The sequence below is a fragment of the Zootermopsis nevadensis genome, unplaced genomic scaffold (assembly GCF_977971745.1).
Source record: "Zootermopsis nevadensis isolate Lab colony 2312 unplaced genomic scaffold, Znev_1.0 Znev_ptg000003l, whole genome shotgun sequence".
Lineage (NCBI taxonomy): Eukaryota > Metazoa > Arthropoda > Insecta > Blattodea > Termopsidae > Zootermopsis > Zootermopsis nevadensis.
Window position 1 is genome coordinate 4,800,778 of NW_028259135.1, and position 15,100 is coordinate 4,815,877.

Here is a 15,100-nt window from a genome sequence, read left to right on the forward strand (position 1 = left end):
CGGCCGTCTTTGTACCTGCTGCCATTAGAGCGTGAAATTGTACTTCTGTTGTTTATGTAACCATTTTCAAGTTGTGTTCTAAAATTTTTTAAAAGAACTGGTTTGAGCTCAGATATGTGATCTTAGGTTGTATCTGTCATGCAAGTTTTTATAATTTTCTGTTCCTCTAACACTGGTTTTTGTCTGCATGTTGCCAGCTCAAACAGGAGAATAGCACACAGCAGCAGCTACTGGAGCATCTGTTGAATGAGCGTGCTGATAATGACAACATTGCAGTATTATCATCAGATAGTTCTGCAAAGTCTTCAAGGTCTAACTCTCCTACAGACACGTAAGCAAGTTCTTATACAGTATTAAAGTTTTGCATGGACTTCATCTTTAAATTGGCACATGAAAATAATATTACAGTCACCTTCTGAGATACTGTCCCTCCTTCAGAATCTGTTCTGGAAGTTTCATTTCAGAGAAACAAACTGTTCCTGTCTTCAGGGCTCCATATCCTTGCCTTCCAAGATAGAAGAACACAGAATCTAAGCGAAGATTTGAATAATGATTATTTAGAGAAATCTGCTATGTTTTATTTTATTAGAAGCATGTGAAACCTTTGTTGTGTCTGTGGTATTGTATGAACAAAACAACATTTCTTGTTGAGACAGAGGCAACTTTTTTCTCAAATGGAAAAGGGATTAATGAAGGTTATGCAATTATATCTCCATGTTATTTGGATGTGGGTTCAGATTCTACCTAAGAGTTGGAAGTTTTTGCTTTTTTATCTGTGCTTATCATCTCCCAGTATTCCAGAAGTAATATAAAATTCACTATTCCATTAACTACATCCTCTCACCTGAAGTGTTTGAAAAGATATTTAAAAAATTGGGATCCAAGCCATAAGGAGTAAATATGGTGGGAAAGCTAGTGAGGTAATGCTCGAGGGGAGGAAAATCCCTAAAGGGTGGCCAAACTTTAATGGGATGAAGGCCAATTGGGAAAGAGCCCTGCTGGGACAAACCCCAGGGTGGAACCCCCAGGGAGATATAAGTGCAATCTCCCTGGGTTCACTTCACCCCTTGTGGATACTTTGGTGGGGGGGGGGGGGTTTAGCCTTGCAGGGGGTTAGTTGAAAGATCAGACAGATGTGCATGTTCCTATAAGGTGTTCTTCATTTTACACTGAAGTGTGAAAGTGATGAATACAAGGAAAATATTCCACATTCAAAAATAACTCATGGTAAATAATTTATTCTTTTGTCTCAGATAATATGAAATAGCCTTTAATGCTTTATTATTAGCTCATGATAGCAGCAAGATTATTTATTTTATGATTTGTATTTAATTCCATTATTGTCTCTCCAAGTGATTTTTTGATGTGTATAGTTATATATATGTATTATTTCACAGTTAACTTTAAAAAAGCTAATCTGTGCCCCAAGCAGCAAATAATTTGAAAAGGTAAAGGTGAAGCGCACACTAAAGTTTATTTTAAACTTTTTTTGGTTTCCCCATCGAGTATCAGTAGACATTGTTGGTGTATTCTTAGGCCTGTTTGTTACAAGTTATGTATATCCTTCTGATATGTCATAATGTAATGTTAAGTGACTTTGCCTAAGTCACTTTCAGTTGTACATAATATTGTTTAATGTTTTTTGTGTCCGCAGCTCTAATGATAATGCGCAACGAATGAGTGTTACAATACCGCACAAGATTCGACGCCGAACGGCATTACCAGAGGAACTGCTGTATCCCATTATTTCATTAACCACCAACCAGGACCGGCTGACTTGCACAGAATTACTTGGCACCACAGCCATTCGAGAGGAGATGACAGACTCAAATTTGATGCCACCGCCATTAGCTGGTGGCATTGTGAGGGTGCCCAGTGCACCAGGTGCTCTCAAGTATGTGAATCTTTAGCTTATTCTAATATTTTTGTGATATGAATTGCAGCTAAAATATCAGTCTTCATAATACAGGGTGTTGCACCCTTGTCACAAGTCCCTGTTTGCTTCAGAAATGTGTTTTCCTCCAGTTAAATCTGGTTCAGATGTTGGCAGACAAAGAAATGCATGCCTTTTGGTAGAATGTTAATGTCTTAACCCTTTGCATGAGCTCTGAGACAGTACTTGAGAATTTCCCAGTTATCAGCAAGGCCAGGTCATCAGTGCAGCCTTGTGCACTGACCCTCCCTCTTGAGCCATGCAAGATGTCCATTCCTCACCAGGGTGCACAGTAGTGAGGACGAACCCCTCCCCTACAGACACCCTCAACCAATAACCCATTCGGGCTGTCACAATTTTCTAGCTTCCAAGCGTCCATTTTATTACAGCCCAGTCCACCCCCTGCTGTTTACTTACCTTGTACATTGAAATGTGGTATTGTCAAATGGACCCTGTGATCAGAAATATTTCCAGAGTGCTAAGCCCACCCTTGAGTGCCCTCTCAGTCTTGTAAAGAAGACTGAAGAGCTGTCTCTACGGACCTGCCGGTGTGGTATGCATGTTGTTGGGAGCACAATGGTTATTCCACCAAGGCTCTGTATTTTATATATCTATCCATGAGCCCTTTCATTGTTTTCAAGAGGAAAAGCTTGAAACTGATATGATGAAAAGATTTTGCCTGAACATAACTCAAATGCCCAGGTTTAGGTATCATTACCAGTGACGTCCTCTGGGCCCTCTCGTGAGATAGACAGGAAGACGGCTTCCTCCCCTTGAGACTTAGAGTCATATGGAGTCTCCCAGCACATCTTCTGTTCTTATATGAATGTTGCAATGGGTTCTCCAATTCATTATCAGGGTGTGTTCCTCAAAGAAGGCTGTGTGTCCCTCTTCCTAGCATCCTTTAAATATGCAGTCTGACCCCTCTTGCTCTTCCTTGCTGCCATTGAAAAGACATTTATGCCAACTTTCAAGTTTCTTATATTTTTCACCACTTCCAGCTTAGTAAAAGTTAAATTTGGATGTACAGACAGCCTTCCATTGCCTGTTAAATTTGGGAATTATCCATCCATTTTCATAAAATGAAGAATTCAACATTCTTTGTCATTAAATAAGAGTCATGTGAACAAGACAGCAGCATTAGTCTGGAGCATGTATGTTAACCATATTTTTGTTGTTATTAGGCTGAGATGTGTGTTTGGTGTGAAGTCAGCAGTACTGTTAATTTTTTCCTAGCCAATACCTGAAATGTCTTGTCTTTACTGTCTCCAAAATTTCAATATTTGTGGTATTATCAGTCCTATTACATATCAAATTTTCCATGTCTTGAATTAAATATGTGCATTTTAGGAAATATACTTTTTTGGAACCTTCTGAAATTATACACACACTAACCTTCTAACTACTCTAAGAGAGAGAGAGTTTGGTAATTTTGATTGCTTGCAGTGTGTCTACGCGTGTTAGCCTTGGACATTACCATGATAAATCTTTAATATTTCCATGTGGTATTGACCAATTTTATGCATTTTTATTTAAACAACTGTTTACTTCCTTAGTACTGGTTATGTGAATAGTTACATGGTATAGCTGAAAGTGAAGATATAGATAGCTCCCTTTCTTTGCGGTACGAGTTCTGCAGCAACATGTTCAGTTGTTACCTGATGTTGGTGTTGTGCTTGGGCTACACACACTTATTTGACTTGTAGGTTTTTTTCCAAAGTTTAGAGTTGGAAGGAATGATTCTTGTGCTTCATTCAGTAATTTTTGATGAAAGTTGAAATACTATAACCTTGTGTCATTTCAGCAGAACACTAGTAGCCAGTAGGCCAGATCAGCTGAAACCATCACCAGTGGCAGCACGCAAAGTGTATGACCGACAGGAATCAATCTCTCCCCGTCTTGGTCGACGCAACACGAATCTTGTGCAGGGCAACCTCTTGGGCAAGCCAGGGTCCATGTGAGTAAAATTACAACCTTGTCACTGGTGCGAAATTACCTTCTTTTCCAGTTGAATTGATGGATTCCATCTTAATTTCTTGTTAGTTTTAAATTGTGCTGTGTAGCTGAGGAGGAATGCTCTATTTCATGTTGATTTTTATGTTGTAGATGATGAACTCTCAACTTTTTATGGGTATTTCTAGCTGCATACTAAAAGATGGTTGTCTCTATAGTAGTCTTTGATGTTAGGATATTGAAGTTTGTAATCAACGTGATAATGCTGGTTAGCCTTATTATATGCAACACCGATAATGACTCAAAACCTTGTTCTAGCCGTGTTTTAATTTTGTACAGATCATAGTGAGTGGTAGTGGAGATTGGAATTACTGAAATTGTCACAATGCTGTGAATTTCTTCAGAGGGACTTGTACTGACCTGTTTTATTTTTGTGTAGGGTCACATGTCAGAACCCCAAAATTAGGATTTTCATGCTAAATGAATGTAGACACGTGCCCCTTACAGTCGGCTTGCTAATGTAGTCCAAGCTTATCCTTTGCAATTGAAAAGTTTGGAATATGTCAGTGTACTGAATGAAATCACATTGTAAAATTAGGTAATAAAGTTCATAATTGAAGTTAATATAGAGACCTATTTTTTTTTTTGTTGGTTCTTTTCTTGGGTCTCCAGAGGATTGTTATAACTTGGAAGGCCTGTATTATAATTTGTTTAGATACACACTCATTGAAAACCAGAATAGAAAATGTAATACCTTAAAGAAAGTTCTGTCTGCATTGATTTGTTATAACATGTCCAGAATGTACACAAAAGTTGTTATGAGTGTTCTGACCTTAAGATTTTCAGGTGGGAAATGGGAGGAAGGTGTAAAATATGAAATTTCTATGACTGATACAGAAATTATCTTCTCAAGTGACCATCTGTTTTGATAAGTGATAAAACCTCAATGTTTTGGAAGCTGCGTCTTTGCAGGCTGAGATGCACACAGCCGGTCACTCAGTCTCCAGAAAGTTGTATAAGAAGCAAATGTCTCATCACACAACGTACATGATTTTAGATGGAGATATGAGATTCAAATGCCAGACCCCATTCTGGGAAGTACATTCAGTTTTATAAACAGGATACTCAAAAGGAGAGTTAGCCTCGGGATTACAGCAAAAATTAATTTTTGAGAATGAAGAATGATTGTTAGTTTCTTATGAACAATGCTTGATTCACCGAGGTTGAAATACATATGACTGATGTGAAACAGAAAAACATTCGGGGAGTTGGTACGAAGGCACAGCTGCCTACCGTATGTCCAAAAAATACGTTGAGGTATCGCGTTCACCACGTACTGATATCCCTTTGAAAGAGTCGGTTGATTCTTTTGGAAGATATGTACTGTGCTCTAAGCTTGGCTTATTCACATTAGCATTGTACAGCATTTAAATGCCCAACATACATTATGTAGACATTTAATTTCTGCAGTTATTTTATTCTGCACCTCTGTTTTAATAATCTATTAAGATTTCACTTTGCAACAAAGAGGTCTTCTTCTTTTTTTAATTGCTGTTCTGATCTGTGTGACATTGCAGTAGTACTTACATGTGGTTTCTATACCTAAACTCTGGTTGAAGTGGGCTCTTTCAGGCAGTGACCAGCAGACGCAAAAGGATGTCTCATGTTTTTCCTTTCTTATACACCCTGGTACTCTATCTGCTCTCTCTGTGCTTTGTTTACATGATTCACGTTTTGAATTCTGAACACACACAAGAAATTATGACTCTAATCTTATGTCATGTTATATTTTGAGGTACAACAACAAAATTCCTCATCGAGTTAGGTTTGTCCGCATCCTGACAGGAGATATAAAAGGTACACTCATGTTTTTATTTCTGTCGACTTTGACTTCTTGTGTTTTCTATTTTATCTTGCCATTTCTATGGTCAGTTCTTCTTGTTACGTTGTTAATTTACCCCCATTGCATGTTGAACACACTACACTTGCCATGTCTGGACTGTGCTACACTTTTTGCTACATGTAACAGTTTCTTCTCCTTCTAGATTAGAGCCATTGTGCAAATTTTTGGCCCCATAATTTCTGCCTCACCGGGAGGGGTCTCTACTGTGTCCATGGTGTTGTCCCATAGTCTTCAGCATGTCTCTCCCCATGGAGTTGACATGGTAGCAAAACTGAGATCATCTTCATCATAGGGTTCTGAAAGTTGAGCTAGCATTGCTTAGTTGGTACCCAAATATCAGACTTGCAGAAACTGATTTTTTTAGTATTAGCAACTATTGAAAATTGGACATAGTTACTTTGCTGCAACAGAGAAGCTTCATACTAAAACAGGGAATATGGTTTTTTGTTATTCAGTATGCATTCTTTGCATGAAGTGCATAGGGAGAATGCATTATGGGCTGGTTGTATCTGTCTGTCCGTCTGTCCAGTCAAAAACCACCGGACAGATCGGGACGAAATTTGATATGGAGGTAGTGCTATTCTGTGTGCCCTAAAAATCATACTTTTGATTATCCTATGAGTGATAATAATGAATTGACAGATGAGGAAAGGCATGAGTTAGACATTGAGGTGCTGTGATCTGGTGGCCAAAGTGGGAACTATCAAACAAGGTGGATTTAATACCTCTAAACACACATTGCAAAGAACGCATGAGGATATTATGTGCATTCTGGTATGGAATACATTTTCTGAGCTTGATTATACATACTTTTTGTGAAGTTTTTAACTGTACTCTTTATGTTTTGTCTTGTAGCCTTGCCACACATGACCCGTGTCTCGCTTCCTCAGATTCTATTGTGGCCCTTCTTCTTTTCTTTGTTGTGTGTGTTATGCTGGCTGCCTGGATCCTGCTCCTAAATGTTTGCCATGACGATTAAAATTCTACCTTTCCTTTCTTGTCCGTGATCTTCAGGAAAAGAAAGAAAAGGTGTCTTAACAGCGTAATTTTGTGTTATCCCAATCATCTGCTACAGGCTGTATTAGTGTTGTGGAGTCACAGCAAAACCAATAAAATCGTGGGGCAGGGGTGTTCGACTTTTTATTTTGCAGATATCTTTGTGGTAAGTTTGAGCCAGTTTTATTCTTTTAACTTAGCTGTATTCTCCAACATTGACATGTTAACTCAGTTGCGGTTTGAATACTGATCCACTAACTCTCAAGTATCGTTGAATTGGCTTTGTTTGCAAGAACCAAGCACTTTGGATGTAAAATGAATTTAGTACACTCTAACATTAAATTTCCATACTGATAATGAAAAGAATGTCAAACTTCTGTTATTTGAAGAGGCGCTAGGAAGAATCAGAACTCTTACCTCGTTCCCTGTCGCGAAATAAGCACCCACTACTTTACTCTCCCCTTTTAAAATAAGAAATCCTCACGTTACTTTCATGCTAAAAATTAAATTCTGGCTTACGGTGAACTGCTCAGTCATTGATCATCCATTACTAATCTTTGATCCTCTCTTTCTCTGTTTAATACCTGTAAGTAATGAGAAAAATAATCATTCTGAGTCCCCCCCCCCCCCCCCCCCCCCAATATGGGCACCATCTTACTTTAAACACTAGAATATTCCGATGTTTTCATTGTTATGTAGCAACCAGGTAGATTATTGCACAGAATAGAAGCCGCTGTGATAAATTGTTTCCTTCCTTTCTTGATTTCTTATTGAAATATTTATGCAAAAGACATTAAGTTTTAAATATTATTTAAAATTTGGTATGCAACTATTCTTTTCATTATACATATTGCATTATTGTCAGTCCTGCTCTGAGGGACCCCTTTTCCTTCTGCTTTGATCTTTCCCACATAAATGCTTATCTGTTGTTTCGAAGCATTAATAAATACTCTGTCATGACGTTTGAATGTTATTGCACCAGAAGGCATGCTGATTTGAAGATTATTGTTATGGTCACACTTTCAAGTCATTGTGTGTGTTTATGTAGGATTATTTTTGCATTTCACGTCGGTGTTTTTAACCAATAACTATTTGTAATACATGTGTAAAAATTGAAATCTCATGCTATAATAATTAAAATACCGAATAATAAGTAGTTTTCCGTGTGGCTGTCATCCATGAAATTCAACATACCTGGATTTGATATTTTAAAATTACATTTTTTTGTGAAGGAACTTGAAGGAAATGAACATCTTGGCACAGCTGAATACTAGCACATACATTTGGATTTGCACAATTTCACTTGTGCTCTCTCTCTCTCTCTCTCTCTCTCTCTCTCTCTCTCTCTCTGACATATCATATATACTTAACCTTTAACTTACATGAAACCCATATGCAGGGCTTTTAAATCCTAATACCCCATCCTATGAGAGATTCATGTGCTGGGCTTTGTGTATTTCGGTTCTGATGTTTTTCAGTCAGCAGATCGCAGTGCAGAATAAATGAAATGTTCTTTTACATACCTGTTTGGTGATTTCTTGTGGCTTCAGAATTTACTAGAATTCCTCATATGTCACATATTGTGTTTTTTGTGGTACACTGTGAAGCACTCGCCACTCTACGGCTGCACATCATGCTCCTTCCATTTTACTTGCACTCTGTTTTGTATCCCTTGTGTGGAACAGGTCCAACAGCTCACTGCATGAATGAATTGGCCAAACAGTTGCTGAAATTTACCTCAAATCAAGTAACATTTCTCTCTCCTCACCAGCTGGTGTGTGAATGGGGATGAGGTAAACTCACAGCATTTGCATGAGGGCAAGTCAGAAATTTCTGTGTCCTTTTGGCACCACATTACTTCAGGAGGAAGCTGTTCACTATAGTTATTACCAGTAGATGGGAAAAAAGTGTGTACAGCCTGTGCCCATGTCCTTGTACTTTTTTCTCCAAGCTCTTTGCTGTAGCATGTGTTGTTGTTATTATATCCCCAGCCACTCGTGCCCTCTCCTTCCCTACGTAGATTTCTGTGCCATACGTGTGATCACTTTTGTCACATGGATTCCATGACCTGCAGAAGAAGAAACCATCACCTCTGTTGATGTTAGGATAGAGCTCAACCTCGTGTCAGTTCCATGGTGATCGTCATCACGTGTCTGAATGTTTTGGGCAGGAAACTGGTATGATTTCATAGGATATGGTGGCCCATGTTGGTGCTGTGTTCAGTTGTTATTGACTTCACCAGATGGTAAAGCCACATGTGGCGATGTTGCTCCTTGACCTTGGTTTCAGCAGAATGGTTAATTTGTCCAGTGTAAATCTTCCCACACTCACAGCAAATACTATAAGCACCCAGTTTTTTAAGAGCTAGGAAATCTTTTATAGGATTGAGAAAATTAGATTTTTCTTGGTGCATTTGTATAGGTGGTCTCAGTGAAGGGCAAGAAGGCCATCGAAGAACGATTCTCTCCGAGTGATCTGAGTTTCTGAGGCGGATAGGGAGCGTGATCCTATTCATTTGGCTCTTGCTGTCTGTACCAGCAAAGAATGGTTGTTAGCAGGATGGTGGTGCAGCCTGTCTTTAGTAATGTTCCTTAAAACATTTTGATCCAAAGAGCTACAGGGCCTCTTGTAGATATAATTATCTGGGCAGGGTAGGTTGCCATCTTTCTCAGTATACATGCTGATCTGGTGTTGCTGTAAATGCTGTCAGGATAGTCGAAGAAGTCACCACATGCTTCCGGTCTGTACGGCGACATCGCAAATGAGCCAGCATTGGGGCTTGTAGACTTCTCTGTTGAGTGCCCTTTCCTCAGAATCCTCCATGAAGAAGTTGGCAGTCGCCGGAAGACAGCAACGAACCCATGGCTAATCTATCCATTTGTTTGTGGAACTGGCCATTGAAGAAAGTAAATAAATAGATCAGGCAGTATGTGATGGGAGCTCCCATGTCAAAATGCTGGCTTATTAGACGTCACAATTGTTTGGTGACCTGTTCAGTAAGTGAGGACTTGTTGATAAAATTCACATTTTTCTGGTCAATGGCCAATTTTGTTTGTGCTGGTTCTTCCAGAAGAGCATTGATTACCACGTGTGTCCATTGGTGTTAAGGATGACTGTGGCACTGCCTTTGTCTGCTACTGGTGGGAGCATAAGATCAGCATTTTCCTGTAAAGTGTAGAGATCTCAGTTTCCTTCTCTGGATAGATTTATACTGCGCGCACTTTAATTGTTTGCCAGTATTCAGTATAACAACCGGTCTGAGGTGAACATATACTTGATGTTACCAAGTGGGCCTAAGATAGAATATATTTCCAGTTGCATTATCATACTGGAATTAATGATTAGTGTGTTGTTGTTTGATTTTATGTACATGGTTTTGATTGTTTATTTGCATAACATTGTTTATTGTTGCAAAACATGTAAAGAATTCCATCATTGTCAGTTGTCTTACGAGTACCAAAATTATGATTGTTCCCTCCCCCCTCCCCCCCCCCTGCACTACTTCCTAATTTTGTGAGTTTTATTAATGCTGGGTATTGTTTCCTGAAGTATGTTTTATTGTTTTTAATCAGCCTTATAAATTGTTGCCATTCTGTACTTCCTTTTTTAATGTTCTTTGCTCTGTGTCCTTGTTTCTGTCAGGCTTGCAAAGAGGAAGATGCCATAAGAGATCCTGTGGGCTCCACAATCATGCCCAATGGTGCTTCTCCTCAACAGCCCTCTTTGTGCCACCTCACCCCTCCCCTCCCCTCTCCACTGTTTCTATGTATCTGTAACATTTCCAAATATAGTTTGAGTGGTGTGTGTTTGTATTAATGACCTAACAGTCGGTGTTTGTAAGTGGTCAGCATTGCTCATGCCTTTGTGAAGAGTAAATAACTGAGAATTGTATAGTTTTATACATTCTTCACAATAAGAACATTTTCCTGGTTGCATCCACTTAAACTAGTCATGCAGTAGACAGAATCATGAGTTGCGTTGCGTTATGCATCATCTGACAGGGGAAGGGAGAGAAAGAAAGGTTAGGTTAGGTTGAATTTTACAAACACTGCAGAGCAGAGTCTTTTAGAAGCTAGTAGTCCCTCAGCTAGTCAAAAAATTGCCTGCTCTTCATGGAACCTGTCAGTTTATTACCTTGTTCATGAGACTTTGAAAGTTGAACTTTGTTTTTGTCTACAGTCGAGGCTGGCGACCTTTTTCGTTCATGAACTGTCTTACATTGTGCAGTAGACTGGGAACGTGAAACCTGTGTGATTGGTAACAGCCTTAGAAAGAAACAGTGCCATATGACATTTACAAGTCTGTGCTAGTATTCATCAGAAAACTCAGTGTGTTCATATTTTTCGCTCGTGTAATAAGATGCAGGATGCAGAACACAAAAAATTTTTTACCCCTCAACTCACTCACGTGATTGTGTAGTTCACCCACACTTCTTTAATTAAGTCTACAAGTAATAATGTACCTTTCTAATAATTATTAGTACATCTAAACATGTTCACAGACAGTACAAAAATTAATGCCTCGTGGCTTACCTAGTGAGAGTTCTGTGTGTGTGTGTTTTTTTTGGTTCGTTTTCTCCACACACAACCCCCCCCCCCACCCCAAGTTCAGTTCAAACTGTTTGGTTTCTAAGAGGGAATTAATGAGGTTCATTGCTGTAAAATAGTCATTTTTCTGGGTACGATAAGATACATTCTCTTATATTCAATACCCGTAAGTGGCAAAACTTTTATTAATGTTGGTATCTAATGAATTCTTCTCGGGCTATTAGCTGTATCATGGCCGATAACCTGAGAAGAATTCATTATACTTAATCACCGTGAAAGCTTCAGATCATACATTAGTATCTTAGATTATATTCATAAGTGTAAAATTTTTACATGTTATTTATATTGCTAACTGGAATTGGAAAACTGGCATTAATTAATTCACAGTCTGGCAGTCATTCATAAACCACAGATTGGAAGCCCCTACTCCACACTCACTTTTGGTACTTAATTCTTAATATTATGATTAAAAAAATCAATCTAATCTTCTGATTTAAAACTGTTTTACGTGGAGAGGACTGAGTCCGTTTCGAATTACCTGTCCATTTTATGTTCCAGAATTTTAAGATTTCAGTTGTTAATTCTGGGTTTGACCAAGTAACAGTTTTAAACTGAGGACACATTTGTTCATGTCGGAACATTACGTATTAAAATCATGCAATACATACAAATGTGAATCTGATGTTGCAGGTCTCTGTTTTTATTAGTGTATTTTAAGTGTATCACAAGAAATGGATCTGATGACGATAGGAAAATCATGTAGTTTATACCTATGTGGGCTGCAACTGGTGTGCCACCTCTAGGTTTCAGATATGCTGTATGTTTTCAGAAGAAACTTTACATTTGCATGTTATAGTTTCATAATGATAATTCGTAATTCACCCATACATGCAGCATGCGTACACATACACACACTGGTTTATCATTAATAGTTTTATTCACTATGTATTATGTTTAATTTTTCATGTGCCTCCATTCTTAAAGGGCAATGATTTGTATGTAGATACTATACTTATTGTCATTCATCGTTTTGAACCCCCTTTATATAAAGCAAAATTATGTGGTATGCTATCATGAGTCTTTCACAAATTAAGGTGTTCTTTGAGTGGACAAAGTTGGCCAAACAATGGTCTAAATAACATGGCAGACATTGCACAATAGTGAAAATTGTGACTGTATCATAATATGAATCTAATGAATTAATAACACACCAGGAAGCTGTACTACAGTATTTTAATTTTTATGGTATTTCAATATTTTAAATGTTCAGGTCTCAGTATCACCTGAAATATACGTTCTTTTTGCTCAGCTATAAGATAGATGAGGATGAGTAATCCACAGTTTTAAATTCGTAGATGAAACAAAAACTTTCAGAATTGAGAACTAAGAAATTGTGTTATTGGTTGAAAGTCATCATTCCTCTTACTGTAAAAGAATTATATTTATCTGGTTTTGGACATGATGTCAAGAGGGGATTACTTGCATGTGATTACAGATATATGCATATTCATTTACAAATCCACAGCATACAGGTAGCCCTCGATTTTCGCCAGTTCAATTTGCGCCGATTTTGAAACCAGCAAGTCAAAAAGTGAGAAAAAAAATTTACTATTATTTATAACGTTTTACAATGTATCTCGTACTGATTCTTAAACTAAATCGTAATTCTTACATCGCTGATTTTGAATAAAAATTATAAATACAGTCATCTCTGCAATTACGTATGTTTCATTAACGTGAATTTGCTCCAATGAGATCGATGAATCGGAAAAGCTGTTTGTGAAATGCAAACTTTTGCATATGCGAAGGACTAATTTAATCTCTGCGGAGGTACCGGGGTTATTTTTACTACGCCATTTTCTGTAGGTTGGCGTCTTACATGAATGAAACTATCGCATAACAGCAGAGATGACTGTATGCATCAATCACATGAAAGAATCGCAGTCAATCGAGGGGACCAACGAATTGCCGATTGTAAGTGTATAAAATATATTTTTTAAATTCCCTTTATTTTTATTTACGTTATTTCAGAGCTTTAAATGTAATGCCATTATATTACTCGTCAATGTTTGGGTGCTGGGAACGCATGCCATGGACTTCCCATTGATTTACATTATTAAAAGAGTTTCAATTTACACTGATTCCGTTTATGCCGGTTCGTCCAGGAATGCATCCCCAGCGTAAATCGAGGGATACCTGTATTTCTGGCTGTACGCAATGGTGTCGCACCATCATCCTCCTTTAGACAAATTAAAATATGTACAATAGAAATCTCTCACAAAATGTGTTCAAAGGTGGAGTAATTGTTATTAAATTTATTTTTATGAAGCTTCATTGACAAGAATGTGATTCTTAATATTTTTGTCAGAATACTTTGCGTCTTTATTGCAATGAAAGAAATCATTGTGCCTTGTTATTATCTATATGATGCCTGTCCAATAAATCCCTACATTTCTATTGTGATTTGCAGATATTACATTATATTATTGATGAAAATTTCAGTCCATTAATGTGTAAATATAAAATATGTTGCAGTTTATTTTTAGTATCTTCTGATATCAAAAGAAGACGTGATTTTCAAACTATTCAAAAATGTACAGAACAGTTTTTTTATTTGCTGGCCTAATTTAAATAGTTTAAATATTGTTAAAGTCAGAATTACTACTGAAAATAGCTCATTATTTGACCCAGGCCTATGCATTTGTTATGAAACTACTGGACTGAATCTAGTCTTCCAAAAAACAATTAATATATACACAGTTTTTGGAAGAAGAAAAGAAAATCACTTACTTCTCCTGTATTCATACTTTTATGGAAACACATTTCCATAATTATAAAAACATAGCATAAGTAAAAGTGGAAGTAGGCATGAAAGATGATTAGATCATATGCATTACTTTGCACTTGCCATCTGCCTTAATTCATTTCCTGCTAGTATATTTATAAATTGTGTTCTTGATCCATTTGATGGTATTATGTTTTATTCATTATATTATCTGGAATGTGGTATCCAATTATATTTATCAGAACATAATACTGAATTTTATTTTAATTATTTTGGCTTTAAAGTTAATTCAGTGTTTAGGATGCTTTAAATAAGTACGTTCTGATAAATACATGCCTCATAATCCAAACTGTCAGTGCTCAAATTCAAACATTTGCTTCATACCCCCTTTTGGTACAAAATATTTAATGCAAATGATAAGTCAGTTTTAATCATCCTTTCGATTGTTGTTGTGCATACAGCACCTGTCAAGTTTGTTTCAGAGTGTGATGTCTGCCCTCTGTAGGCATGGATGATGAACCAGTAGTATAGTTTTCATGACAACAGCGGTCCTGATCTGAGTACATTGGTGTAGTAATGCTGTAGAGATAAATGGTTCAAGTTTCAGCTGGGTTACCAGTTTTTCCTGAGCATTTTCAGGCACTTCAAAATAGGCTACAACTGTTTCCTTCCAAATCCTCACGTACCCATCATTCATGATTATCTTCCCACCTCTCACACTGTTTTACATCTGCAATTGAAACAGTGTTGTTAAATAAAAGAGGAATAAATAAGTAAACAGAGGTCCTGAATATGTGCCCTCTTATGTGAATTATGCATTGAAGTATAATGTTTGTTTATATTTTCTTGCTTATGATCAGCAGGTTTTCCAAAATTTCGTTGTGGTATTAAATTACTCAGCCTTATCCTGTGGGTTCATGGCGACCAACCTGATTCATAAAGACAGCTGCACTGCAGCGGAAGACAAGGGATGCTACCATGTA

General features: G+C 37.5%; 1 protein-coding gene across 6 annotated transcripts in view; it reads left to right on the top strand.

Annotated features, from left to right (window-relative positions):
* Positions 1-15,100, top strand: part of LOC110839565 (kinesin-like protein KIF21A) — a 72,203-nt gene that overhangs the window by 33,543 nt on the left and 23,560 nt on the right. For 5 of the 6 annotated variants that reach the window (XM_087340317.1, XM_087340313.1, XM_087340308.1 and 2 more), the window contains 3 exons: positions 198-331; positions 1,655-1,894; positions 3,738-3,890. In XM_087340317.1, the coding sequence (XP_087196443.1) occupies positions 198-331; positions 1,655-1,894; positions 3,738-3,890 (527 nt within the window). The remainder of the gene's footprint in view (positions 1-197; positions 332-1,654; positions 1,895-3,737; positions 3,891-15,100) is intronic. The other variant, XM_087340324.1, reaches the window with a different exon arrangement.